Source organism: Mycotypha africana (assembly GCF_025528875.1).
Source record: "Mycotypha africana strain NRRL 2978 chromosome Unknown BDF20scaffold_5, whole genome shotgun sequence".
NCBI classification, from domain to species: domain Eukaryota; kingdom Fungi; phylum Mucoromycota; class Mucoromycetes; order Mucorales; family Mycotyphaceae; genus Mycotypha; species Mycotypha africana.
In genome coordinates this window covers 233797-260899 of record NW_026515729.1, presented here as the reverse complement: position 1 = coordinate 260899, position 27103 = coordinate 233797, and the positions used below count along the sequence as shown (strand labels likewise).

General features: G+C 36.3%; 7 protein-coding genes and 1 non-coding gene across 8 annotated transcripts; 5 read left to right on the top strand and 3 right to left on the bottom strand.

Moving 5' to 3' along the window:
• Window position 1: 1 nt before the first annotated feature.
• Window positions 2–1117, top strand: BDF20DRAFT_835176 (uncharacterized protein; the record flags this gene model as incomplete). Its single annotated transcript, XM_053078819.1, has 4 exons — window positions 2–101; window positions 299–422; window positions 584–636; window positions 918–1117. 4 exons carry the CDS (start codon window positions 2–4, stop codon window positions 1115–1117), a joined length of 477 nt encoding a protein of 158 aa, XP_052936064.1.
• A 1294-nt stretch (window positions 1118–2411) lies between these two features.
• On the top strand, window positions 2412–4537 carry BDF20DRAFT_905926 (phosphatase 2A regulatory B subunit-domain-containing protein; the record flags this gene model as incomplete). The annotated part of the gene is made up of 8 exons (XM_053083216.1): window positions 2412–2435; window positions 2494–2643; window positions 2790–2991; window positions 3129–3268; window positions 3350–3553; window positions 3619–3809; window positions 3902–4235; window positions 4304–4537. The coding sequence occupies 8 exons, from the start codon at window positions 2412–2414 to the stop codon at window positions 4535–4537; spliced, it is 1479 nt and encodes a 492-aa protein (XP_052936063.1).
• Window positions 4538–6375: 1838 nt separating this feature from the next.
• On the top strand, window positions 6376–6447 carry BDF20DRAFT_t92. Its single transcript has one exon. It is a non-coding gene; the product is annotated as a tRNA-Glu (tRNA).
• A 4161-nt stretch (window positions 6448–10608) lies between these two features.
• Window positions 10609–12491, bottom strand: BDF20DRAFT_867671 (uncharacterized protein). Its single transcript, XM_053080913.1, has one exon. The coding sequence runs from the start codon at window positions 12374–12376 to the stop codon at window positions 10817–10819; it is 1560 nt and encodes a 519-aa protein (XP_052936062.1). The 5' UTR covers window positions 12377–12491; the 3' UTR covers window positions 10609–10816.
• A 2406-nt stretch (window positions 12492–14897) lies between these two features.
• BDF20DRAFT_835172 (N-acetyltransferase B complex non catalytic subunit-domain-containing protein) lies at window positions 14898–18513 on the bottom strand (the record flags this gene model as incomplete). The annotated part of the gene is made up of 12 exons (XM_053078818.1): window positions 14898–15179; window positions 15267–15374; window positions 15440–15513; window positions 15584–16136; window positions 16204–16251; window positions 16351–16450; window positions 16522–16591; window positions 16667–17185; window positions 17268–17984; window positions 18069–18207; window positions 18295–18380; window positions 18474–18513. 12 exons carry the CDS (start codon window positions 18511–18513, stop codon window positions 14898–14900), a joined length of 2736 nt encoding a protein of 911 aa, XP_052936061.1.
• A 179-nt stretch (window positions 18514–18692) lies between these two features.
• On the bottom strand, window positions 18693–23904 carry BDF20DRAFT_867662 (uncharacterized protein). Its single transcript, XM_053080912.1, has 4 exons — window positions 22155–23904; window positions 22003–22060; window positions 20426–21913; window positions 18693–20356 (listed from the first exon to the last, which is right to left on the bottom strand). The coding sequence occupies exons 1-4, from the start codon at window positions 23823–23825 to the stop codon at window positions 19113–19115; spliced, it is 4461 nt and encodes a 1486-aa protein (XP_052936060.1). The 5' UTR covers window positions 23826–23904; the 3' UTR covers window positions 18693–19112.
• A 135-nt stretch (window positions 23905–24039) lies between these two features.
• Window positions 24040–25703, top strand: BDF20DRAFT_480015 (putative mitochondrial inner membrane transporter ymc3). Its single transcript, XM_053075552.1, has 7 exons — window positions 24040–24199; window positions 24279–24432; window positions 24510–24732; window positions 24792–24993; window positions 25063–25179; window positions 25248–25444; window positions 25524–25703. The coding sequence occupies exons 1-6, from the start codon at window positions 24070–24072 to the stop codon at window positions 25376–25378; spliced, it is 957 nt and encodes a 318-aa protein (XP_052936059.1). The 5' UTR covers window positions 24040–24069; the 3' UTR covers window positions 25379–25444; window positions 25524–25703.
• Window positions 25704–26624: 921 nt separating this feature from the next.
• Window positions 26625–27016, top strand: BDF20DRAFT_867658 (uncharacterized protein). The gene has a single exon (XM_053080911.1). It carries the CDS (start codon window positions 26752–26754, stop codon window positions 26911–26913), a length of 162 nt encoding a protein of 53 aa, XP_052936058.1. The 5' UTR covers window positions 26625–26751; the 3' UTR covers window positions 26914–27016.
• The last annotated feature ends 87 nt before the right edge of the window (window positions 27017–27103 follow it).

Below are 27103 nucleotides of genomic sequence, written 5' to 3'. Positions count from 1 at the left end.
CATGCATACAGCAACGTACCTGGAACTCTTCTTTTTTCTTGCTTTTTTTTTGTTATTTAAGCCTGCTTCTACGGAGTTATTGTTGCTGAACCTCATGAAACGTATTTGAATAGATCATGATGCCCGACACTAATAGTGCCCTTAAATGCTGTACTTACTGTATTGTAATCAATTCGAAGTTCCCTCGAATCTCATTTCGTAACATACGATCAATATCACATACACTTCGACGTTAATTATCTCTAAAATGAGATAAGAGATTAAGTCTTTGATAATACTGGCTCGTGCATTATTTCAGCCAGGGAAGCAATTGCAATTAACACAGAAACTGGAGTGATCGGTCAAATTAAATTCATGATTCCCACACTTATGGAATCAAACAGTTTGATTTTTGGTAGCAATTATCAACTGTGGCCTGATAGGTGTGAATAAGATGTTTCACATAATTCTTAAAGCTGTTGTCAGCAAGTAACCTCGCAATAATGGAACGACAGCTTGGGTTCTTGCTACTTATATTTTGTCCATTGGCGAAAGACGGTAGGTTTTGAAAGAGATGTAAAGAATATATATATGATGATCGTAGGGCAAGCATTGGAAGAACGAACTGTCCTCATCGCACACTGCTAATAACAAATAGTGAGCTAATGCTGTAATAGAGGCAAATCGGCTCTCCGGTTGTTGAGATAACCGTCTCAATCTATAATATCTGATAACAAATAGTGAACAAATAGTGATAAAATCACGCAAGAATACGAAGCAGAATAATCGGCAATGCCCTGACTTATGGTGACTTAGCGAAGCACTAATTTAACCGTTTAAAGCCTTTTATGGTACAAGATGTTGTATACCATTCCAAAACCCTCTTTTACCGAGGGCAATGCTCATCATACCTACTATGCTCAATTATGCATGTTAAGATGAATTGAGGGGGTACCAATTAATTTTCAAATGCTCTGAAGACTACTTCATGCACAAAGGAAAAGTGATCAAAAGACATGAAGACTATATCCTAGAGCATATTCCACAAAAGAATCATAATATGATACGTCCACCTGTGAAGATAATTTATCCTCGCTTGTTACTACCTTTTGTTGAAGGTTGTCATCTGACGGCTTAAGGACCACCCGTACCATTGACACCGTAGTACATTAAAACGCTCAAAGAGCAGCCAGGAATGTTTGGCTTTATATGATGATGAATCAAGGGTTGTCTAAATATTCTTGGAAAACTGTTATCTTTATTTTCGGTGATTAGTATGCTCTCTTTTCGTTATCCACGTTGTATACTGATGTGACGCATCTTGAAGTCTCACGGAATGAATAGTGTATATACGATTTTGATACCCTAAATCATACATTTCCTTGATATTACTTTTTAATTTTCTGATATCTTTCAAAGGCAATGAATAATCATCCTAGTAAGTTAATACTGCGCTTGACAGTGCCTTATATTTGATTAAAATGATAAAACTGATGAACTCGAACGTAATCTGGTCAATTCTGATGACTGGTATTATGGTCAAAGTGAAGCTTCTGATGAAATGAATGAATCGATCAACATGCTTATAAAGAACAAATCTTTTATGACATAGAAATAGATCAACAAGTGATTCACATTTATCACAAAAAACTGCATTCGACTTTACTTAACAAGCAACATTTCCTCGTAAGATTACTTTTGATAGCGTTCTCATTGTTATAGGTGGCGATAATGGTCAAATCTCATAGTCCTTGCCGAAGGTACTAGATCGAATATTATGGAGGCTTCAGTTACATACTCACAGTTCTCCCTACATTTCCACGGCTACTGAACTGAAAATCCTTATCCAGCAGTTTTATCCACCTTCGTCATTTGAGTGATTTGTCTAGCCTTGGAATATGTAAAGCCAAATATAGCATAGTGGATCATTTCGACAATCAGGTATTTGGCATGACATGTAGAGAAGACCTGCTGTTTTATCTGCGGCTACAGATGATGTTCCTCAAGAAGAGATAATTAAATCCAGTGGCCTCTTTAAAGAATTCAACGGGAAATTTATACGTTTGAACCCTCTATTTTATTTTGCTCTCTAAGCATAACCTCAAAAAATGTGACCCCAATAACTTTATCAAACTGCATCAAAATAAAGACTTGACAGAAGAACAAGATAATTGTTAAAGTCAGTAGAAAATATTCATTAACACCGCATGAATTGAATGATAACCAAAGAGTGATTTGGAGTTCTCCTACAAGCTGGGCGAATGAGCAAAGCGAGAAAAAAAAAAAAAAAATGGTGGTGGTTGCTTATGCAACTTTTTTTCCTGTCCCGCTATTCCTTCTCTGTCAAACAACCAGTTCTTTTTTTACCTTTTTTTGTTTACTACCATTGCTGATTTTCCAACTTACCGTCACCCGTATAATCACAGTGCAAGATGATGAAAGGCCTTAAAGGAGTAGTAAGTGTGTACTATTTTTCTACAATGCAGATGTTATATTCAACCGTCTTTTTTCCAGCTTTCTAGAAATAAAGCACACAAAGACAATAATAACAACAAGTCCGCCAAACATTCACCTTTAACGAAATCTCGTTCCTCGGCCACAACGAATAATTCCCAATCGAAAACAACATCACTAGGTGCAACTGCTAATGCAGCAACAGCGGATGTCGACTATTCATCTAGAGAAAATAATACTGATGCTACTGATTCCACCATAAATGATCATACCGATACCGTAAGCTTTGCAAACGACAATTATTTTAGCTCTTGAACATAGTCCGCCTTTATTTGACCTTTCATTGATAGCAACAGCATAAACAACAAGGCGTAATTACACGTAATATGAATAGTATGGCTGGAGGTGCACGGTCATTGGAAGTAACAAACAAGATTTTGAAAGATACACCTAAAGATACCATACCATCTGTGCGAAGTAGTCCCAGGCGTCAGAAATCTTCTAGGATATATATGACAAGGAATAGAGCACAATTAGAAAAAACGCCTCCTTTTAATGGTGAGTTGACTATTGAAATATGAAAATATGACGATTTTTGCTCGATTAACTAGCATCCCCTTGATGATCACTCAAACTAGATGTACCTGTATCCAAAAGACCAGAATTATTGATTATAAAGTTGAAACAATGTCAAGTTGTATTTGATTTCAACGACCCGTCAGCCGACTTACGAAATAAAGAAATTAAGAGACAGGAATTGCAAGAAATGCTCGAATATGTAGCAACAGTAAGAGGAGCCGTTACGGATGTGATATACCCCGATGTGATTAGAATGGTAAATAGGTTAAATTAGAACTTTAGATGAAAACAAAGCTATTAAGATGAATTGTATAAATCTCCTTTTTCGTTGATTTAGTTTTCAGTGAATACATTTCGTACTATCTCGCCTCAAGCAGTCTCGAACAGTGAAGGATATGATTTAGACGACGAAGAGCCTGCATTAGAGACAGCATGGCCTCACCTTCAATTGGTGTATGAATTTTTCTTAAGATTTGTCGAGTCACCAGAATTCAATCCACAAATTGCCCGGAAATACATTGATCAGAAATTTATTTTGCAGGTGAAGTAGCAACAGCGGAAGAGTAATATATGTGCGAAAAAATTGATCAGATTCCGTTACTATAGCTTTTAGAATTGTTCAATACGGAAGATCCACGTGAGAGAGATTTTCTCAAAACCATATTGCATCGAATCTATGGGAAATTCTTAAATCTCCGTGCGTTTATACGTCGATCTATCAACAATATCTTTTTCCAATTCATATACGAAACAGAGCAGTTTAATGGTGTAGCTGAATTATTAGAAATTCTAGGAAGGTAAGGTGAACTACGAGGATGTATAGCAGCTTTGCCATCGAGGTCTTTTACCATATCATTGAGAAAATTCTAAACATTTCTGGGAAAAATAGTATCATCAATGGATTTGCTTTGCCTTTGAAAAATGAGCACAAGACTTTTCTATTCAAAGTCCTCATACCTCTTCATAAACCAGTATCTTTACCAAATTACAGCCCTCAGCTAACATATTGTGTGGTGCAATTTTTGGAAAAAGATCCTGACCTTGTTCCGGGAGTGGTTCAAGGCCTAATGCGATACTGGCCTAAAGTGAACAGCGTGAAAGAGGTTATATTTTTGACAGAGTTCGAGGAAATATTAGATGTAGCAGAAACAGCAGATTTTGAAGTCGTTATGATCCCCTTCTTTCAGAGGTTGGCTAAATGTGTTTCCAGTCCTCATTTTCAGGTAACAATATTATGATCAATGTTATAAAAAACAAAAATAACTAACACCATAATGTTGATATCACATAGGTTGCGGAGCGGGCTCTGTATTTCTATACTTATGAAGATGTCATTCAAATTATAAATGATAATATTGAGGTGATCATGCCGATCATATTCCCCTCTCTGTACAAACATTCAAAAGAACATTGGAATAAGACTATTAGTGGACTGGTGTATAATACTTTACAGCTATTAATGAAGCTAGATGAATCTCTATTTGAAGAACAAGTGGCGAAATATAATGAAGCTGAAACACAGTAATGTCTTTGAAATTGCTTACGCACGAAGCTTTAACCTGAATGTATAAATGAATCTTTTCTCAATTTAATAGGAAATTGGAGAGAGGTAACAATGCCGATAAGCGGGTCGAAGCTTGGAGAAGCCTAAGACAAAAAGCAGACCTATGCAGTAGGCATCATAAACCAACCGAAGATGAGACGCAGATAAACCTGAATTTCTCGAACATGCCTAAAAAGGTAAGTTCTTATATTTATTTGTGGCGTTTAACAAAGTGATTCAGCAATTGATTGCCATTTGTTGGTAAATGACGACATAGGATAACAGATCACTGTCAACCAGCAGTAGTGACAGCAACACCACTTTGTCAAACCTACAATCAAATTTAGCCACTACTGAGGTACAGTCGTCACGAGCTACAACACTTGAAAGCGAAAAAGTTGATAGCGGCAACATAAAAGATAGACAGCAAATGAGTACAAATGACACGAAAGATCTGTCAAATTCCAGACCTGCTACCGATAACGAGGCCACAACTGCTAAAAAATCATGCAATGGAGAACCTTGTATAAAACGCTCACCAACAACTGACAACTTTGAATGATAACGATCTTGGCATAGCGTTTAACCCAAGTGAAATAAATATACATACAAGCTGAATGGTTAACGAAGTTTACAATATAAATCAAATTACACTTCCTCGCACTGCTTATAATTCCTATTCTTCTATACCTAACCGACCCCTGACACTTTGTGTACTGTCTTTGATTCGAGAATTTACCGTATTTAAGGCTCGATTGAAAGTATTTGCATGAGCAAATTGGTCATAACATCTCACATTTAACAATGATATAATACTCATCTCGGTAAGCGGAGTGTTACAATTACGTACGTTTGAATTTCGTCCAAACACATAATGATAAACAAGATTGGAGGTTGGGGAGCGGGAAACAAGGCTTAACGATACTTCTCCCCCAAGATTAGCTACCTCATACAGCTGCGGAGCAAATTTATTCATAAAAATTTCTTTACTTCTGGCATCTTCGACTATACCATATTATGGATTCATGACAGAATTAGTATATGTATTGGTGGGATACATTGGTTCAACAGCTGGTGGTAAGCCAAAGTATTTATGCTTTGGACAATAAGGGCTCAAGAACTCTTTATAAGAAATACTAACAACTGGTCACGCAATTGAGGTCATTTCGTACAAATATCTCTACTCTGCTAACACCTATAACCATTCCACAATGTTTAAGCTACAGCACTGACAGCTGATGGACAAGGATTGTGGATGCAGCCGCGTTATCAGTTTGGTCGATCAATATAGCATAATGATAACTGCATGCTTCAATTGTAGGCGTTAGAACTGTCATCATGAATGGCTTTTAAAACGATGATTGGAAAGAAGATGAGTTAAGGTTTGATCTCTCATATGAGTGTTGTATTTGCTTATTAGAATTGATAACTGTTGTAAGTCGATGACTATGAACTCAGGTCTCTTTATTATTCCTCAGATGAAGTAGAAGGATTATATACTCTGTGAGGTTTAATGGGAAATTATATTATTTGAGTACGCGTATGCTAGTCACTAATTTCAGGTTCAGTTGTGATTATCATACTTAGGCCTGTATCTTGTTCTATGTTTATATAACCTATATTAGATGCAATATAGATAGACCGTGGTAGAATGTATTCTCTACCTGGTTGTACGTACTCGAGTATTGTAGTTATTATCTCACCAAACACGTTACTCCCACTAACGCTCAACCTCCCCGGTCCAGAATTGTATCAAAATCATGTGACCGCTTCGTAAGCTTTACTAACATATTTTACGTTACATATAATAATAATGTATGTCCTCAATGGTCCAGTGGCTAGGATCTGTCGCTTTCACCGACATGGCCGGGGTTCGATTCCCCGTTGGGGAAATTTTTTGGTTGCGTATCACGTTTTTTGATACTGTATGTTTCTTTTTATCTATTGTCGTGCCTACGAGGATAGCTTCTTTAATTAAGTTCTTATTTTCTTATTTTATTGCTACAATCCTGTTTTTCTAAGAGAGAGAAAAAGCTTGACCTTCATGTTTATTTCATATTACTTGTCTTTTATACTATAGTTACCTACGTAACTAGCCAATGAAAAACAATTTTATTCAGACCCCTATTCTAAAAAAACTATATAAACCCCACAAATTTGACAGAACAATAAACATTAGATCTCGCTTATCTCAAAAATCTTATCTTAACGTCTACACTAATCAAGTGTTATTCTGCCTTCTACTTCTGCGAAGTAGTATTAATCATTTAGAACTTACTCTTTTGACTTCATTGCTCTTAACATAACCAGCTTGTACCAGATACATCTCAGTTTATTGTTAGAGTTATTCATTTAGTCAAAGATCATAAATCAAATCATATAATACACTTGAGACAATAAAAGTTGGTTACTAATAACCTGGTGCTCATTACTCGCTCGAGTCTTATTTCACTGTTAAACCTATATTCTCTGACTCTACTGAAGCTCCTTTACCTACTCTACACCTATTAACACTATTATATTGTTACATAAGGTTTGTAATGAGTGAATTACTTTTCATTAGAGAGGTTCCACTTGATAAACGTATAAATATGGCCTGCCTCTCAATCCATAATATCTTTCATTGTTTTTATCTGCTTTTTTTGTTCTTCCTGAATATTACATCTTACTCTTGTGTTAAATAAACAGTATTCTTATTATTCTTTGTTGTAATTTCTGTTCAGAGTTACAAGTAACACCAACGTCCGTCGCGTTATCTTGGATGATCCTTCTTTCAACTAGTAGATCACTGCTCCTTATAAGGTTACTAATTAGTATCACCTATTTTGAGGCACGACACTATTGTCCCTGCGGGTTATTATTGTCGTAAGTTGGCATTCATTATATGTAAAGGTTCTTCTTTCTGTTTATTACTTTATATTATGATTTTGTAGGAAGAAGGAAGATTGATCTTCTGTTAATTTTGTGTTATTGATATTTTTATACGATTACATTGTTAAATACTGTAAGCTTCCTCAATCAGTATATCCATGTTTCATAGCATGATATGCCTTCCAATGAGATACACCTTAGAGATGATTGAAACATTCTCTATATTTGTAAAATCAGTAGATCTTAGTCTGTATAGTCAAGACGCCCTTTTGTCTCCAATAGAAACCTACTGAAGTCTGCATCTTACATCACCCGTCTGATTCGACGCACTACAGGGTTGCCAGTCATCATTTTCGATGAAAATGGCTTATGGTAGAGTAATATCATAAGACTTCTTTATAGAGATGAGTCGTTTAGAATATGATAATTACAAAGTTGGCTTGCGTGTAGTAAGCACTATGTGATAAGGTAACGAAAAAATACATAATAAAATGATAAAAGTGTGGTATTTGACGACTTGAGAGTTAAATAACACTTAGTTAAAAACAGTAAAAGGCTTAACGAGATCAAACCAGTAAGTCTTTATTTTATATCAAGATTCAAATATCTTCTTCATATTGCGGAACCTAGAAACTGACAGCTGAGTTATTCTACTCAAAGAAGACGTACGTCTTCTGAACCGTAAAAGAATAGAATTCTCCCTTGAGGAGATTACGCATCTACCCGGAGTGAAAGGACTTGTAAACGTATCCATGGCTTTATCTAGTGATCATGCAACTAACCTATTTTCCTGTGGTAACCATTATGTAACACTGCTTGCAGGAAAATAGTATTAATTAGGAGAATGGTATTCGTGCATGGTGTTTGAGTTGAGTAAACAGTTATTGTAAAGGACGACCACAGCCTATTATCTTATTTTTTATGCCGAAAGTAGAGAATAGTACCTATAACCTATTATATCTTGGTGTTGAATCAATATATCCTGCATGTCCATATATTAATTCTACTATATACCCTATGTCATATAGTAACGTATTACAGTAAAATGAGTAAACTATACATCCTAAATGACAACCTGTTCAGTCTTATACGAGGTAGCTAATCTCGTATAAAAACCATCACTTATTTTATATTCGTTTCCTACTCTACTTTATATTATTTCAGCAATAATGAGGTTTGAGGATCTTGTATAATTTGTATACGAGTTCTCCACATCTCATATGATGCTGTCAACTAAACACAACACTTAATTCATGGTACTATTTATTAGAGTTTATGTAGTTTCTAATTATTTCTGGTGTGCAATATTGTATAATTCACCTTTATCCTTCATAAAGTGAACTATAATCTTTAATATTTGTATATCATCTACCCTCAAATACGACAAAAAGAATAACATAGAGAAATATGATATAAAATGAGGGATGGATGTTTAGCCTTGTAAACTACATCAGAAAGTATTCAGTAAGGTCAGAACAATCCGTCATTACTGGCGACATATAGGCAGTTGATGATAATTAGAAAATAGTATGTGATATCTCTTGATATCAGAAATAACAATTTGGTAAGTTAAGTAAAGACTCCGTGAGTTAACGAGACCGAACAAATGTTCTTCCGTGATTTTATTTTGTAATACAATTTAGATGGTCTTTCATATGAATGTGACGTAGAACTGAGCTTATAGAAGAATTAAGAAAGTAATAGTGACAACTGAGTAATACTGTTCCTGATAATGAATTGCATAGTGCCACTGCGATATATCGAGATTACTCGTAAGGTTGAAGTGTGCCTGAAATCTTTGCTGTAGTGTACGATAACCGGTTGAAGCAGTAAATCTGGGTTTCTTAGAATGTTTTTAGGAATTAGAGCTCAGAACGTGATAAGTAGAATAAACTATTCCCTAAACATCATCCTTGTTGTTGGTTTAAATGGTTCCAAGTATTCCGATCTGTTTATTTTATGATCTAAATGAACAAGCCATCGTCGCGAATACTCGATGACTATTTATATTGAAAAAGAGGTTAAGTTAATTGTGATAATTGTGACAATCGTGGCATTTGATTATACAATGCGACTTTGATTAAGTTGCTAACTTGAATCTAAGTCGTTGAGTCTCTCTCTTATCCTTTATTGATAATAAGATAGGGAGCATTCGTCGGGCCAATAACAGTTCACGCTGTTCTACATCGAAAATAAGACCTGACAATATGTAATGAAATACTTTCTAGTTGAGTAATCAAATGTGGTCACGCAATAGAATCTTTTACGGTCAAGTATGTAAAATAGATTTGCCTATGTTCTAATATTTCAGTCATTCTATGAATCGATATTTCTTTGTTATTTCTCTTCTAAGTATGTCTTATTGCCTTTAGGTTGGTCTAAAATAGTGTGCGCCTTCATGGTACGTAATATTTTGACATTACTAACTAGGTTAGGTAAGAGTTGAGTAACTCAACGAAGATAAGAATTTGAGCTTTTCGATGTGCTTAGTTGTTGATCATATGGATATAGTAGACTGTTGGCGCAACAGTAGTTGCAGTTTTTTAGGGTGTGAACAGCCGAGTAATAGGTAGGTCTATCAATCAAATAAATGTAGCAGCTATTACTTTATAAGCAGACAAAAGTTAATAAGTTAGAGAGGCAGGATAAGATGAGATAGTAGACTTCCAGTCAGGTTTGGTGAAGAGTAGAAAAATGATACATAGTGTTCAATTATCCCGTGGATTTTCCTTTACGTTTACATTTCTTCCATGTTTGGAGTTAGTTTAACTTTTTATAGCCTTCAGTAGATTGATAGATAATTTATCAAGTTATTTGATTAGGAAGATCTTGACCCATAAGAAAAGTTATAGGAGAAATAATGTACAAGCAACAGCCCAGCTTGGATTCTATACATTCAAAACTACAGTCATTTGTGATTGAAGAAGGCTGTCATTTAGTATTCTTCGGGAGATGGTAAAATAATTGAAAAGTAAAACTAATAAGGGGATGCGATATAACAATAATGGATTGTACTATCAATATCTCCTGGTACTTAGATGATAAATCATAGTAATGGCTCATAGATCAATACAGCTTAATCTCTCTGGTATGTGTCTTGCCTAAAGAATGGGATAATCAAACAATAGTATAATCAGTAATATCACTATTGAATGATTTAACTTTTCTATATTGTACAAATTGCTCAACTTTTATTTATCCAGCAAGCATAATATAGGAAGAAAGTATCGACTGAGGAAAAAAATAAAGAAAAAAAATAAAATAAAGTAGAAAACCATATAGGAACGAATGGAAAGGGAGGATTGTGAGTATCAATACGGTAATAGTAGCACCCTAACATAAGCAAGGATTAAGATATATTACTGGCTTATATTTTTGAAGTATCGCTTTTTAGAGAAGTAAGTGCTGTTGTTGTCGTTGTTCTTGAAGAGGATGAGGTATCAAGCGCATGGAAGGAGAAGCTAGCATGTGAATATGTGTCATTTGTTGATGTTTATGTTGTACAAGAGGTTCATTCGGAACACTAGCAAAGTTGACATTCGAAGCTTTGTCATTCACGTTAAAATATGCAGGGTAAATAGGTGATGACGGTAAAGCGGACGTTGTAGATGAAGAAGGCGATAATGACTGGGAGTAATAGTCAAAACCAACTGCCCCAGTAGTAGTCGTGATGATATTGAGAGGAGCAATAGGCATATTATGACTATTTTTAGAAGTAGTTATCAATTGGAGAGGGTCCTTGTTGCTGGAGCTTATATTATTGTTGGTATACAAGTGTGTATTATTGTTAGGAAGATAAAATGCTGCTGTTGGTTGAAATGTCATGGGTTCATTTATTATGCCATCAACGTCTGTGCTGCTGCAGGGCATAACGTTCCTGTAAAGTGATGCAGGATGCGTCATTAAGTATGACTTTACAGCTGTCAGGTTTGAGGAAGTCATGTCAGTATCAATGATACTGCTATTATTGCAAGTGGGGTACAATATCTGCTGTTGTTGCTGGTCTAAAATATTGACATTTATAGCTGTTTTGTGATTATTTTCCATCAAATTCTTTTGATTTTGCTGCTGACGTTTTTGATGAAATGCAGTAGCTGCGGTTATAAGTGCAATTTCTTCTGGTTGTGAAGCTGTAGAAGAACCACATGAACTACTGCTAGTCAAAGATGGTTCTCTCTGACGATCAATAAAGTCATCATTATTAAAATGTGTTTCAGGTTGTTGCTGCTGCTCAAAATAATTAAGATTGGTTCCATTACGACGAGAGATACAGAATGGGCAATGTCGAACGAACCGAGCTATTAATTCTTTTGGAATCCATGAATATCTTTTACGAACGAGAGCAGATGTTTTGTCCCTTCCTCCATGATGAGCTTCACGGTGCGCTCCCACCAAAATATCGTATAATTGTTCCCGCATAGCCACTGGTTTCCCGTCATGACACACCGAGGGCTGACCATATCTATTATGGTTATTATAAAGTTGAAACATTTTCTTAACCCAAAAACGAAACTGTGCAGTAGACACGGCTGTATTGCGAGGATTTTTTAGAACTTGTAGTATCATATTGTAACGAGCTTGATCAATCAGTGCTTTATCTCTTTTTTTGGAAGAGAGATTTCCAAGATAATCCTGTACGATGGCTTCAAATGCCTCTGGAGCCGTGTGTTGATCGCGGCCATTGTAAATTGATAGACTCATAGGAATCGCCATTAGCTCAACCGCATTCAATTCTTGATGCTGATGAAGAGAACTTGCCATGTTGTTGTTGATATTACTACTGCCATATTGAAGTTGGTAAGCAGGTTGAAATTGATCAGAATACTGACGATGATACTTTTGATCATCATATTCAGATTGTTGGTGATTTGCTGCATAAGAAGCAGTCGTGGTTGATAGCAAACCGCGTGTATATGACTGGTTTTGCTGTGGAAGTAAGTTCAGAGCCATTATCTCTTTTGGAATAATTGTAAAAAGAGAAGAGTTGTTGTAAAAGGATTGGCTTTTAGGGTTTATTAAGAAAAGTTAAAAGAGAAAAGCAATGGAAGTGAGAAGAAGACGATATGATCAATTGTAAAAAAAAGCAGTTGCTTTTATATACGCTAAAGTAATAGCAAGCAGTAGGGGCTGAAGAATTTATATTCTTTTCTTTTTCTTTGCAGATCTCACTGTGTTTTGAGGTGTTGTGTATTTTTTTCCGCTTAAAATATATCTACATGATATCTTATTCAGGGGAAAGCCACTATATATAAATTAAGAATTACGAATGGTGATAATGTTAAGGGTAAAGGGTGATAACGACCAAAAAAGTAAGGTGACTCGGTAAGAAAGATTATCGTATCCAGAGAAGATCAGGTCGTAATTCAACAGTTACCTTTTAATGTTTAGGTCTAACTGTGTTTTGAGATTGACACGCTTAGTATTGCCGGAACTAGGGCATAAGGTACAGAAGAATAGAACATCTTAGGGAATAAGGATTTGGTTATGTCAGTGTAATTCTTTATTAAGCAAACTACAACAGAAAAAAAAAGCGGCATATTGATAAAGCTTATGATCTTATACTTATCGATTTGTCATTGTGGTAAACTTTAAGCTTACATCAACTAAAAATGGATCGAAACCTTTTTGAGAGTAAGCTATACACATAGCTGCTTAGTATTTGATTTATCGTTGACAACAAAACATACTATGCAAGCAAGGGTAAGGTCCATAGTACACCGTATTAAAGGAAGCAAACAATACCCCGCAAATGAAGAGAAAGATCGCATGTTATGACATAAGTCTCTCCCAAACACCAAGCCAAACAAAATAGAACAAAAATTTAATGTAATGGATTTGGAAGCACTTGCACGCCTTTTTTTTTTTTCTTCCATGATTCATTAGTTCTTTCGCCCCTATTTTAGACTCACCTTCTTCGCACATACATAGACAACTTAAACATTCTGTGCTGTCTCAAAAGAGCGAGAGATAGGAGTGCTCTACATCCGAGTTTGAACACCTATTTAACCTTACTTGAACTAAATTTAATTCAAAACAATTTTTGTCTACACCTAATCTTCGTGTAGAATGATAGAAACAACCCAACTCCTCCAACGAAAACCCGCGCTTCATTCTTTACTTTGTACAACATCTCTGTCACTTTTTCTTACCTTCTGTACCGTTTTAATGCATAAGAATAATAGCTGCATATAGTTTGAAAAAGAAAAAAGTTTAACAATGAATGATCAGTAGCTTTCGCTGTTTGGCTTACAGAAGAGGAATAAACAAACTACTTTTCCATTTTTCACGTTTATAATCTTAAACGAGAATTTGACTGACAAGCTTGGTTTGTATATCCGGTTTCCGTCCCCTATTCCTTTATTTCTTGTGCCTAAATGGTTCCTGTGAATGTTATAGGGCTTACATGGTGTACGTTGCCGCCAAGGTAGTGGAGTTTACATACACACATGATTATCCTACTAGTCGAAAACACAATTCCATCAATTTATGTTGGTGGTCATCTGTCTTAGTTTTCTTTCTTCTGACGGACTCAAATCACACATTTTTAAAAAATGTACAAACCAATCGATACTATCTCTTGCTTTGTTTAATTGTTTTTAATGCAATTCGAAAGAGGAAATATTAATAAGTAAAAGGGGCTATTTGCTGGAAGGGAGTTTTTTTATGGTTAAACTTAGGTCTGTGCATTTTAGGTTGAAATGTTATCATTATCATCCATTATGGAAACACGTATGAGACACATTCCAGGAAAAATCAAGGAGATAATTCTGGTCTCTTGATCGTTCCGTATCACTTCTTTTCCTCTGAACTGTATAAACTGTTAGGGTTCAATTAAAAAAAGTTGAATACACCCTTTTTATATGCATCTTTACTTGTTGATTTCAAAAGATATGCTTTTTTAATTAATCGAAACTGATTCGGACAAGCACTATACTTATACTCCTGAGCTTATTCAGCATGCTTCTTATCGAACTTTCTTATACAAGCACCGTACATACTTGTCTTGACTTTTTCTGAATCTTAAGTTTATGATCGTGATATGTATGTACACACTTGCCATTGTTTTAAGATTTGATGCATGAGCAGAGCCACCCAAGCGAAACTATATGAGTGCATGATTTAGGGTCAGTAAATCTCTATAGTAAATGATGAAACGACGTGTTGGAATAAACAGCAGCAGATGCACTGTACGCAATAAGCCACCAATGCAAAGAGCTCGAGCCTTTTTTAAATCTAACATGCAAAGGGTATATGGCATTAGGCAAGTAATATATTTCATGAAACTTCAAAGTACAAACATCTTGCATAAGATAGCTAAACACTGCTCTCCTTGGAAAAGAGGGTGTTCAAGTAATCCCAAATGGCAACACATTTATTGGAACAAGGGCCTTTATGCACTGAAGTTATTGCTGATCAAAATAACTCGCTGTTCAAAGCTATTGTTCACACTGGAAACTCTTTCTTTATTATGCTACAACTTTTGTACACGTCTATCAATTTCGTCTGAAAGCTGGGTTACAGATAAGTTCCAACTTTGGACCATATCTTTTAATATTTTGTTCGTCAACATATCTTGACATTCCTTGCTTGTTTTCAAAAAGCTTGCGGTTGCACTATTATCTGGTGCTAGTATAGCCTTACATAGCCTTTTCTGTAGTTGGAACTTAAACAAGTTTTTGCCTTCGCGCGATATCTTTTGAATGTTTAACAATGAGTTTTTAGCTGTCTCTTGGAGTTCAATAAAGCTAGCCATCTAAGATCGAAGAGCAAATATTATGTCAATCACCATCGTCAGTCAATTTTACACACACCAACACTCCCTATGAAGGGAACAACTTACAAACAGATCGCTTGATGCTTTTTCCGATGCCTTCCTTCTAGCGTCTTTACTATTTAAACCTAGTGCACGATTTAGCATCTCTATCAAGACTGACCCATAGTTGAATGCCTAAATGAATTATACGTATTAGTAAAAATTACACAATTATTTTAGATTGTTAGAAAAAGATCTACCTCTAAAGTGATAGAAACACTATGGAACGTGCTCCAACAGGAATTTTCTTCAGTGAATGAACCGGCATCCATCACTTAAAGTGAGGGTATACATGTCAGTATTCCGATTCTATTCTCTTCGTATCTTCAACGGATCAAACTTACATTGGTGTTTCAAAATGTCATTGGCTTCCTGGAGAGTTTTCGCTGCGTCATCATTATTTCCCCTGTTCTTGATACAATCTAACGCTTCAGCGAGTTCTGCAACATAACTAGCCAAGCTAAGCTCCTTTTCTGTAATAAAGGCCTTGATGTTCTCTTTAGCCAAGCTTTGCTTCAATCCCTGCACTAAACCAGATAAAGCCCTACTGGTATCTTTCGTTTCACAAACAACACTCATTATATTCAATACATAACCAAAGATTTGAGCCCAAACAGGATTAGATGATGACATAACAGGTTTACATAATGTCTCAGCAGTAGTTTGATCCTCGTTATTGAAGTTACTGAAAACCTTAAAGTCACGATTATCGGAACGTTCAGCAATAAAGGTTTCCGTAAAGCCAATGCTAGCAACATCAAGTTCTTGGAAATACTGAATAGCATACTTTGTTTGAAAGGAAGAATGAGTGAAGCCCATTCGTGTTGTTTCAATGTTGGTGATAGTATGCTGTAAGGATGTATCCAAGCGACGACGAAATTCAATAAATTCTTGAATCTGAAAAAATAAGAAGATTGAATGTTAATTGATAATGTTTTCCATTATGCTTGCTATGGTACTCTACCTTTGAAAAAGTGCCAAATTGGTAAGCTTTGACAAGCATTTCTGGCGTCTATCGCATGTAAAGATAGCAGTGTAAGAATGGTAATTCTTATCTCAACTCAATTGCAAGATGATATGAGGGTTTTTATGTGTTGAATATAAGACATACCTCGACCTCATTACTCTTATAAATTGATAACGATTCGTAAAAAATAGATTCCAATTGATCATTACAACCGAGTGAGATAAATTTATCTGTAAAGTAGTGGCTATTCAAATTGTAAAGCGGTTTCATTAAAATCCTGTGCTGATTACAATATATACATGCATCAATCCTTACATCATTGTATCGAACTGAATCTGTTTTATCTCCATTGTTCTATAAATCTCAAAAGCACGCGTATAAACGCCTAATCAACAAATATTGAGTTAACGAAAATTGCAAACAATTTATCGTCTTCGTATTAAACATATTCATAACTTACCAAGCATTAAATACATGCGAACTAAAATCAGTTTCATTTGAAAGTTATGAATACTCTTCGTTAATGCAGTCTCCAATAAAGTGATTGCTTGAATTAAGTAGGCATTATACTTGTTTTGTTGATGATACAGTTCTAATAGAACATGACTAGCTAATATCACAAATTCATCGCCGAATTGCATTTCAGTCTTTTCCAAATGTTCACCTAATGGTAATGCTTCTTGATACTCGTTCCATAGTTCAGTAACTAAACTGAGTGCTTGTTCCTGGTTGACAATTGAATGTAATCCAAGGACATGCTCAAGCTTTCTAATATTGACATTCTTATACACGTTTTTTATACGAGCTGCTTTTTCACTTGTTGGATGAATGGTACTTTTGAATTGGTTGAGAAGGAACGTTGCTTTCTCAGTATCTGATTTCAAAAAGTCGACATAGGTTTGTAGGTCTTCAAAAACACAGCTTTTAGATCCGAATCTATCAAAATAACTGATTAAATGTTCCAAAACCGTATTCTCATCTAATTCGGATGCTCTTTTATATTAGTCTTTTTCTTTTCTTTTCGCCTCAAACCTATCATTTTCACAATTTTGCTTTTTTACCTCTCTTGCCGAGTTTAAATAATCTATAATCCAACTCTAATTCTGCTAAAAAGGGTCCACGCTTCAAAAACTTTTGATTATTCAGCATAACTTTCTGTGTCGCTTCAATTAACTGTTCTGTTTTCGCTATCACATTTTCATTATCCTTAACTACTGCATCCATAGCTTCAAAATAAGCCAACCAATGGAACCAATCATCTGAATTTTCTTTTTCCAGCACTTCCCGGCTCATCTCCATTACGGCATCCCAACATTGATTTTCACGCAAAAGCTCTGATTTGATCTGACGAATCTCAGGATCTTTCAAAGCCTTTTCTGCTAAATTGAGTCCTTTACTGCTTTTGTCGCTTTCCTCTTTGTAAGTAGTGTCAAGCAATTCCAACGCTTCCTTGTATTTTCCCTGATCCATTAATATCAATAAAAATAATCGCATATGTTCTACTTGATCTAATCGGCCTTCTTGCATTGCTTTGCCCATCATACGTTCAGCTAATGTATAGGCTATTTTGTTTCTGTCATTTCCTTGCAGGGCAAGTGACATAATAGCCCAGAACAAATATTTATTATGCTTGAAGAGTCGATGAAGCTTGACAGCAGCTGCTTGCTGACCTTTGTAGTCGCTATTACGAACCATAGCCATAAACCAATGGTTGGCAAATTCTTCATTCTTGGGTTGTAGGTTAGCAGCGTTCTCGTACAATTCAACAATAACCGAGTCTATAGAATGAGTAAAACAATGTTATTTTCAGTTAAAGCTTTGAATTCTTTCATTTCTAAGGAGGGGTTTTTTCACTTCCTTACGTTTTCCAAGTTCTTTTAGGGCCATGCTAGAAGCTTGTAGTGTAGGTTCATCTGTAGGTATAACAGCTTTCACTTGTTGACATAGATCGAAGGCTTCTTCTTCTTTTCCTATGCGAACGAGAACAAGCGCTTTTAATGCCTTCATCCCATGTTAAATGTTGTTAGTTGCTGATCTTTTCAACAGACAGAAGCAGGATTTTTGTTTTGTTCCTAAGCTCAAAATTACCTTAATTAAAGGCCAATCGGGATTCTTCTTCAGTAATTTGGCACAATGTTGAAGGGCCAGCTTGTTTTGCCCTTCATCGATAGCCTCTTTAATGAAAGGTCAAGTAGAATATATACGTAAGAGATTGGTTAATTTTTGATAAACCTTGACAAGAGAATGCATAATATCAGCAAGCGTACCATAAAGAGGGCGAACTTTTTTCTCGGTGGCGTAATCCATAAAGAAAAAGTGTTTTAGAGCCTACCGAGCAACACGAATTTAAACGAAAAAAAAAAAAGACTAGAAACAAAGGGGATCAGCCAAATATAAATTGATTCTCAGTTGAGCTCAGAGGAATAGTAATGACATGGTTTTAAGCAGTGGTTACCAATATAGTGCATAAATAGTTTGAAGAGAGAGCAGTGAACAATGGTTTATCTTTTACTTAAGAAAGGAAGCGGCCGGTATATAGGTAAGAACCCAAAAATAATATATATATAGTTGTTCTTACACTGTAGTGTATATAATTTACAATGTTATGTTGATATCACCATGTATCTGCAAACTCATTGATTAAAGATGGTAGTACGGTTGGGACATGCATTATCATTTTCATGGTGATTTTCTATTTTTACGAGTCTTGGCATAATTACTAAAGACCTTTTTGGTCTTCCTTGCAGTCAAACGATCTTTAGCCTGATCTCTTATGTGTTCATATGTGATCTCGGGCAACTTCAATCTATCGCAGAATTCTCTAACCACTTTTTCATAATCATCTTCCTATAAAATGTAAAATCATATTAATCAACGTTGAGTTTCGCCTGTTGACTAGATATGTTTTACGTTACCTCATAAATCTTCAAAACCTCGTATACATATTCATTATTCTCTCCTGGGACCTGAAGCTTCATTTTTACAGGTCTACTTTTTTTGGGCTGGTTACTGGCTTCATTATCAGGCAAAATTGCTGTATTATCTGGGGAATCTTGCTGCTGCTGGTCAGAATCTTGTACTTGATGATTATTAAGAGCGCTTTGTGTCGTATCTGTATCCTGCGGTAAGTGATTGAAAGGAGTGCTTAGTATTGCCGCGGGTGGCGAGGGCTCTTGCTGCTGTTCTTTTAGAAGTGAAGAAAAATCTTGAATCTCATCGGGTACAGACACCGAAGTATTATTAACAGATATCGTAGTTTTTGTTGTTGCTGGCTCAGAGACTGTAGCAGAAGTGGTAGGGACGCGAGAAGTATCAATGACATTATTCGCTATTGAAGATATACGATCCAATCTACGATTCGTTTGTTGTTGTTGTTGTTCGTGCTGCTGCTGCTCCTCTTTCTTTGATACTATGGCGTTGGAAAACTGAGGCGTAGTTACAGTGGACGACATGAATTCTTCTAATAAATTATGACCGGTATTCGTTATAGTGGGTGTAGGTAAAACTATGTTATTATTGCTGCTGCTGTTATCATCTAATAAAGATACTAAAGTATCCTTTTTTTCCTGCGTGTCTTTCATTTGCATTTCCCTCTCAGAAGTTGTGCCGGGAACTGATTGAACAAAATGTATGTCATCGTCTTTCCGCCCATTATTGATATCAAAGAAATCGATGACTTCTGTTGTTGTGTTTGCTGCTCTGGGTATTGAAGAAGCTTGCTGTAACTTCTCATTACTCTCTTTCATTGTGGGGGTTAGAACTGAATCCATGCGTAACTGTGGACCTGTTTGCAAGCTCAAATTGCTGATAGAGTCCCATAAATCACTTGTAGGCATATTTGCAGGTTTGTCGTTGATAGCAGGCGAAAAGAGATCAAAATTAAATATTGGTGTATTGTCTGTATCAATGAGCGTCTCCGTTGCCGTTGGCGTACTTGCACGAGGAATTTTATTGTTGTTATCGCTGGTACCGATAGAGGCTAAACTATTATTTAGAGAACCGGAAGAGTTATTACCATGATTGGAGGATGTAATAGTCCGAGGTTGAGCAGGACCAGGGGAGCGTGAGAACGTTTGCTTTGTGCTTTGATTATTCATGCTAGTATGAGGGTATGAACTCCAAGTATCTTTTGCTGCTTTACTCTCAATATCTAAAGCAAAAGTTAATTGAAAAAAAGTCAGAGATTTGAACTCCAACAGGCTATAGTATACTCCTTTACCTTCGGTTTTAAAGTGTTCATGCCATGATCTTACAGCAGCGGCATTGCTTGTTCCACTAATAGCGGCTTTCTTTCCATTAAAACCTCCAGCAGTATTATTCTGTTTATTTTGGTTGGTAGTTGTTGCGGTCTTATTGTTATTATGATACGTCTTTAAAATCACTTCATCCTTGTCTTCATCATCCCAACTTACACTGTTGTCCGAACTAACAACCGAATTAGCTCTAAAACGGGCCATAGTATTAGTAGTAGCAGCCGCTCTTTTGGTATTTGGAGCTGTCTTGTTTGGTTGCTTTTTTACTGCCTTTCTTTGAGCTTCAGAGAACATTATATCTGTAATCAGAGGGGGTGGAGGGGTACGCTGAAGTCGAGCGAAACCTTCATCCTCGAAAACAACACCACCTGAATCAGCAACATCATTGTTATGATGTGCAGCAGAAGATATAGAAGGGCTCACCGAAGAGAGTTTTATCCATTTACCATCGTTGCTTTGACTCCAAAATTCTTGTTTTGATTGTTCGTCGATCACATCTTTCACATAGCCTTCAGTCTGTTCCCAAGGCGTATATCCTTTAGTCTGGCCCCATCCATCGGATTGTATAACATTGGGCGCATTACGGTGATGAGCAGGTGCAAAGTGTTTGGTAGATTGATTGAGATCGTTTGTATTGGAAGAAGTCAAAGGGTCCTGCTTCCATTGGTCTCGATAGTTCTCTTCTTTGTAAGCATTCCAAGCACCAGCGCTGAATTGTTGTTGCAAAGATTGCTGCTGTTGTTGAGGATTTATATTTCTGAACGATAGTGGTTCCTTATGATTATCGCTATTACCGTTTACACCATTAATTACAGATGCGGTTGCTGTAGATGCGGCCGCAGATGAGGCCCACGTGATGTTGGCAGGAGAGCCCCATGAGCCCAAGTTCAAATTTCTGTCTGCACCATAATTATTCATAGACTGATCACGCCAAGTTGCTGGCAAACTATTTTTTGCACTGGCAATTGACGTCTTTGCATGTTGTCCTCTAAATTCTGTAAGGTAGGAGGATTTTACATACTCCTCCTCCTCGTCATCACTATCATCTTTATTGGCAATATCATCACCGTTATCACCATTGTTATCGTTATTCCTAAAACCGTCCGTATTTTCATAGCCGTCACTATTTTCATTAACATCATCATAGTCCTCGTGTGGACCCTCTACTTCATCTTCTTCTTCATCATATTGGCTGTTCTCAGAATCTCTTTGCTGGTCCTCTTCACTATAATCGATATAGGGACTGTCACCGCGGTCATCGAATTCGTCAAATTCTTCGTAAGAGTCACCCTCTTGTATCGTATCAAATGCTGAATGGTTTTCTCTGTCATCATTTGCTTTCAAGTCACTAGACCATAGAGCAGGAGTGGTAGGCCGTTGCTGTTGTGAATATACCATTGCCTCCATTTTCAATTGCTGTAAACGATCAGCAGGTTTTCTAATCTTTGCATCATCTATGAGTACAAAGAGACGAATAAGAGACCTTTTAGGATCTATTGATTCTTCATTGAGCTTGGTTTTTAAGAAATCGCTATACACTTACGAGCTACGGGTTTAAAAGTTTGTTGCTGATTTTCAACCTGCCTATTGTCATTCGCTTCCTAGTGATAAATGCAAAAAGCAAGGAGAAACAGAAAAGACGGCGATGAATTTCTAACAATAATTGATGAACGTTATATTTTCCGAATAAATTACCTCCTTGACTTTATGTAAAAGATCGACCAAGTCATCCACATCCATATTGAGGTGCGTAGCAAGTATTACAATTTCAACTCCAGTGATAGAACAAGGTTTCGGTAATGTTTTGACTGAGGAATCGGTTGTATTGGCTAAACCGTCGATAGCTTGTCGATCCAAGTAAAGAATATATGGTTGATAATCATCACTCCGATAGTTATTGAAGGAACCTACCACCGTCTTCTTTAACTCAAGGTAATTGACCAATGTGAGATGCCGAAGGTTGTAATCGGCACATTTATGACACAATTGGTATATATCTTTTGGTGTCATTTCCCCACATTGATCAATATATATATTTTGCACAGTTTGATATGCATATTGTGTTGAAGTCGCTAATTTACTGAGAATAGTGGATGTAATTTGTTGGCATTGAATTATATGAACTATGCGCAAGTATTTGACTTCACTATTGTCATTTTGATCAACAAGTATATGATCAAAAGATGTGTCAGTGATATTGGGACAATTTTTCAACCCAAGTGTTTGCAATTGACGTAAATAAGGACTTAATAATTGCATTTCCACATCCGTTACAGGCATATTCTCAATTACAAATCGGCTCAACATCGCTGTGGATGAATTTGATAAAGATGCTGACCACTTATTTTGCTTTACTTCCTCTTTTAGTGAACGTAAAATGTCAGTTATATTGGAAGAAAGAGATGCTTGATCATCCATTGAAGGTGAGGCGCGTATTTCAAGGCTTCGTAATTGCGGGCAATAATGAACAGCGCGTATAATAGTGATCAAGCTAAGTGATTGCTTCACTCCTTCTAGGCAAAAATGTGTCAATTTCGGAAAAGCCCGCAAGATGCATGTAATATGCTGCTCATATAGCACAGCAGCGTCTGTTAATATTAACTTTGTCAAATGAAGTAAACGTTGTGAGCAGATTGCTTGAAGAGTCTGTTCATTATTCATGCTTGTTAAAGAGAGTTGTAACTCTTCTAAACGTGCTGCTTTTTGAACTAACGCAGCTGCCCATGCGTCATTCAACTTGAAATCGCCGTCCAAACGGAGCGATCGCAAGCGTGGTGCGATACTTTTGATATGGATAGGGGGCGGTAGTTTCTTAGTCACGTTAGGATCAGGGTCGGCACCTATTAAATATAATGACGACAAGTTTCTCGCGATAGTGGCTAGTGTCTCCACATGAGTCGACTTTAAACACCACCCATATATTGCAAGTGTTGTAATGTTTTCACAAGCCTTAACGATCTGCAACAAGATATCTAATCTTTTCGTCAGGACGCCATTGTCACCTGCATGGCGAGGTGATGTAGATTTAATAATGTCGTTGAATAAGTGAGTACTGTGTGGATGGGGAGGGCGATCCTTTAACGTAAACTGAATTGATTTGACGTACTGAGCTGACTTGTTGTTGTTCATAACTGCTTGATAAAATTTACGGAACATGGAAGGGTGATCAAAGCTGATCTCTTCCCATAAAACTGAATGTGCAGCATAGGACCATTTCGGGTGAATCAACGTGGCTTCATAACGATCTTTCCTACTGTTTAAAAAGCGGCAAATATTGTGTACAATACTTGCGTCCAATTTCAAAGCTGAAGGAATTTGTGTCTCCCCTAAGGAATAATCAATGTCTTTCCAATCTTCTCCATTCATACTAATTTTAACCGAACTTTAAAGGAAAGGATTTGTAAAAAAAGAAAGCAATGAAATAGGAAGAAGGGGACAATAAACCACCAATAAGAAGAAGGAGATCTCTCTTCAAATAAACTTCGTTTTTTTACTTTTTAAAAGTGAGACAGATTAGGCAATTATATGAATTGACTTGTGTAGCATTGCCCTCATCTTCTTTTTCTCCAGTTATATATCACTCTTGAATATCCTTATCTGACAGCAAAGTATGTCTGACAACAGCAAGATATCAGTTGCAGATCCCGAATTAGCAGATCAGTCTATGAGAAATAGAGTGCGAGGATTTGCAGCAGGTGTCGCCTCAGGCATAACCAAGTTAGCTGTAGGGCACCCTTTCGGTAAGCGGTCTTCTTCTGCATTGTTTTTAGGGGGATTTATTTAATTACGATTGCTGATATACCAGACTCCCTTTTATAGATACTGTAAAAATTCGCCTACAAACAACAAGCAAATCACACTTCAAAGGACCCTTAGATTGCTTATTGAAAACTTTGAAAAATGAAGGGCCTACAGCGTTATATAAAGGTGCAACACCACCTTTAATAGGCTGGATGTTTATGGATAGCATTATGTATGATATTTCCTAATGTTATATACAGCGCATGAGCTTAAAAAACAACCATTGCTTATTGAACGTTACTGTTGTAGGTTAGGGACTCTACATAATACTCGATTGTTTTTACAGAACAACTGGAATGGAAAAGATAAACCTCTGAGCCTCTTTCAGCATGGCTTGGCAGGGCTAGCAGGGGGCCTCACCGTGTCATTTGTAGCTACTCCTGTCGAACATATCAAAGCAAGATTACAAGTACAGTACAATAACGGCAAAACAAAAGTATACAAAGGTCCCATTGATTGTGTTCGGAAAGTGGTAAGATCCAGTGACCTTTTCATTTGAATTGATTATTTACTTAATTCTATTGTCTTCAGGTTAAAAACAATGGTATATTTGGGCTATGGCAAGGCCTAACACCTACAATGCTATTTAGAAGCTGGTTTTTTGTTTTCTGGAGTTCATACGAGATCTTTACAAGAGAACTGAAGAAACGTACCAGTTTAGATGCAGGTAGCATATCTTTCATTGCGGGTGGTGGTAGTGCCACTGCTTTCTGGTTAGGTGCATTTCCTGCAGGTATTACAATCTTCCTAAATGAGTCATTCTTAACTATCAAATTATTCATTGGATGACAATATTTTGCAGACATGGTGAAGAACCGATTTATGACACAACCTGATGTGACACCCAAGCTATTTCCTACACCAACATCAGTCGCTAAATATGTATACCAAACGGAAGGGTTAAGAGGTTTTTACAGAGGTATACAATTGATTTTTTGAAGAAAAAGAGAACAGCTTCAACTGATATGTTCACTAAAACTTCCATAGGGTTTCTACCGTCATTTCTACGCGCATTTCCAACAAATGCTTCTGCTGTTTTTATGTTTGAACTGGTCATGCGCTTATTAAGTGTAAACAACAGCCGATCAAATACTGATGAGCTTTCCGATGAGATTTAATGTCGATCAGCCGTTCTTACCTCGCTACCTCACCTTTTACCCTATGAAGATTGGATAATAAAATAAGTAAAGAAAAAAAAAATATGCTTCTAGAGCTTATAACATTTCAGATTATCTAACTCGCAGAGTTTCTGATGTATTAAAGTTTAAGAATGATTTGAAGCAACAAGGTAGGGATTTGATCATTTACTGTAATAGCAGTAAGTTAGGGTGGATCAGTAAATAATGTGGTAAAGTCTAGATCGCCTTATTGCAATTGTTTTAAGTTTGATCGAAACTTAAAACAATGCCTGATTTAAACTCGTAGCTGCCTTTATATTCATTATTGCTTAAGAATGGAGAGCAATCAGCAAGCAACAACTGTCGTATTTATAGAAGATGCATATATTAAGATTATAGCTCACTTTATTCAGTATAATGAATTATGCAATATTGCAGACCAGTAAATTAGCAGAAACTACTTGACCTGGTAGTGTATGACTCCTGTGAATTAAGTGATTAGCTGACAGCACCGTATAAGCTGTGATAAACTTGTACACAAGGTATACAAGATCGATATACCTCACCACTGCTAAAATAAGAAAAGTGAAGTTGAAAATGGTGGAATGAGTGATAATTCTTGTATGAGATTAGCTACTCTATCAAGTTTGAGCAGTTTATCATTTAGGATATATGGTTTACTTATTTTACTATAATACGTTACCATGGCAAGTATCACTAGATCAGGCCATGGGTACTTTTACAAATTCACCCTCTTAGGGTGCGTCGACCCCACGAAAGAAAAATTTTACCCTTGTTCTCAATAGGCTTTTAGAATTAATTTTCACGTGCTTTCTCCTACCTGACAATAGCCAAATATCAGAACAATTTACATTCTTTAAAGATTATCAGTAGTTGGTGGTGGAATATTTTCTTAGCAGTCTTTAAAATATGTGTATGGCTATTGATATGTAGGCCATGATAAACTAAAATAGGGATTTATTCGCATATTGCATACGAAGGTATAAACAAACGATACATTGCTGACCATGTTATCGATAATAGCAGTGCTTCTTCACTTGATTTTCTTGCCAAAACCAATTAAATATTTATTTGGATAAAACTGCATAGATCAATGTTCTCACACTCACACACACACACGATAATGATGTAGAAAAATCATATTACTTACTACCGAAAGAACATGTTTCTGGAAGTGATCTAATAAGCAAGGCAGTATTAACTGATACCGGAATCATCAATATTATCAGTAAAAGTTTGGTTAACGCCCCGGAAGATCAGTATACCGCAGCACCAAATGAATTTTTGAACAAATGTGCTTGCGATGGTTTATATCTTCCTAAAGCCATCAATAGTGAACTCCCCCCCCACTAATGGTAGAGGCTCAAAAAGATATTAATGAAAAGTACATGTGTCGTGCAGTGAAATATTCTACTTTGGTATATGAGAAATATGGTTGTTTTAATAGTAGGTGTATCCAGCGTAACCGCGTCAATAAACAACATACTAGCTCTTGCCACACGTCATCCACTTAGTAAAGAAATTCCCAATCTGTTTTGGGCAAAACTTTGTCTTCTAATGTCGTCAACAACTATATCAACAATTGAATCAAGTGAACAGTTGGATCCTTTAGCGGCAATTGGTTTCGGAAAAACTTTCCATAACACATCGTGTAAGTGATGGTCAAGCTACAACGATGAAACTTTTGTACAAGATAGCTATGAA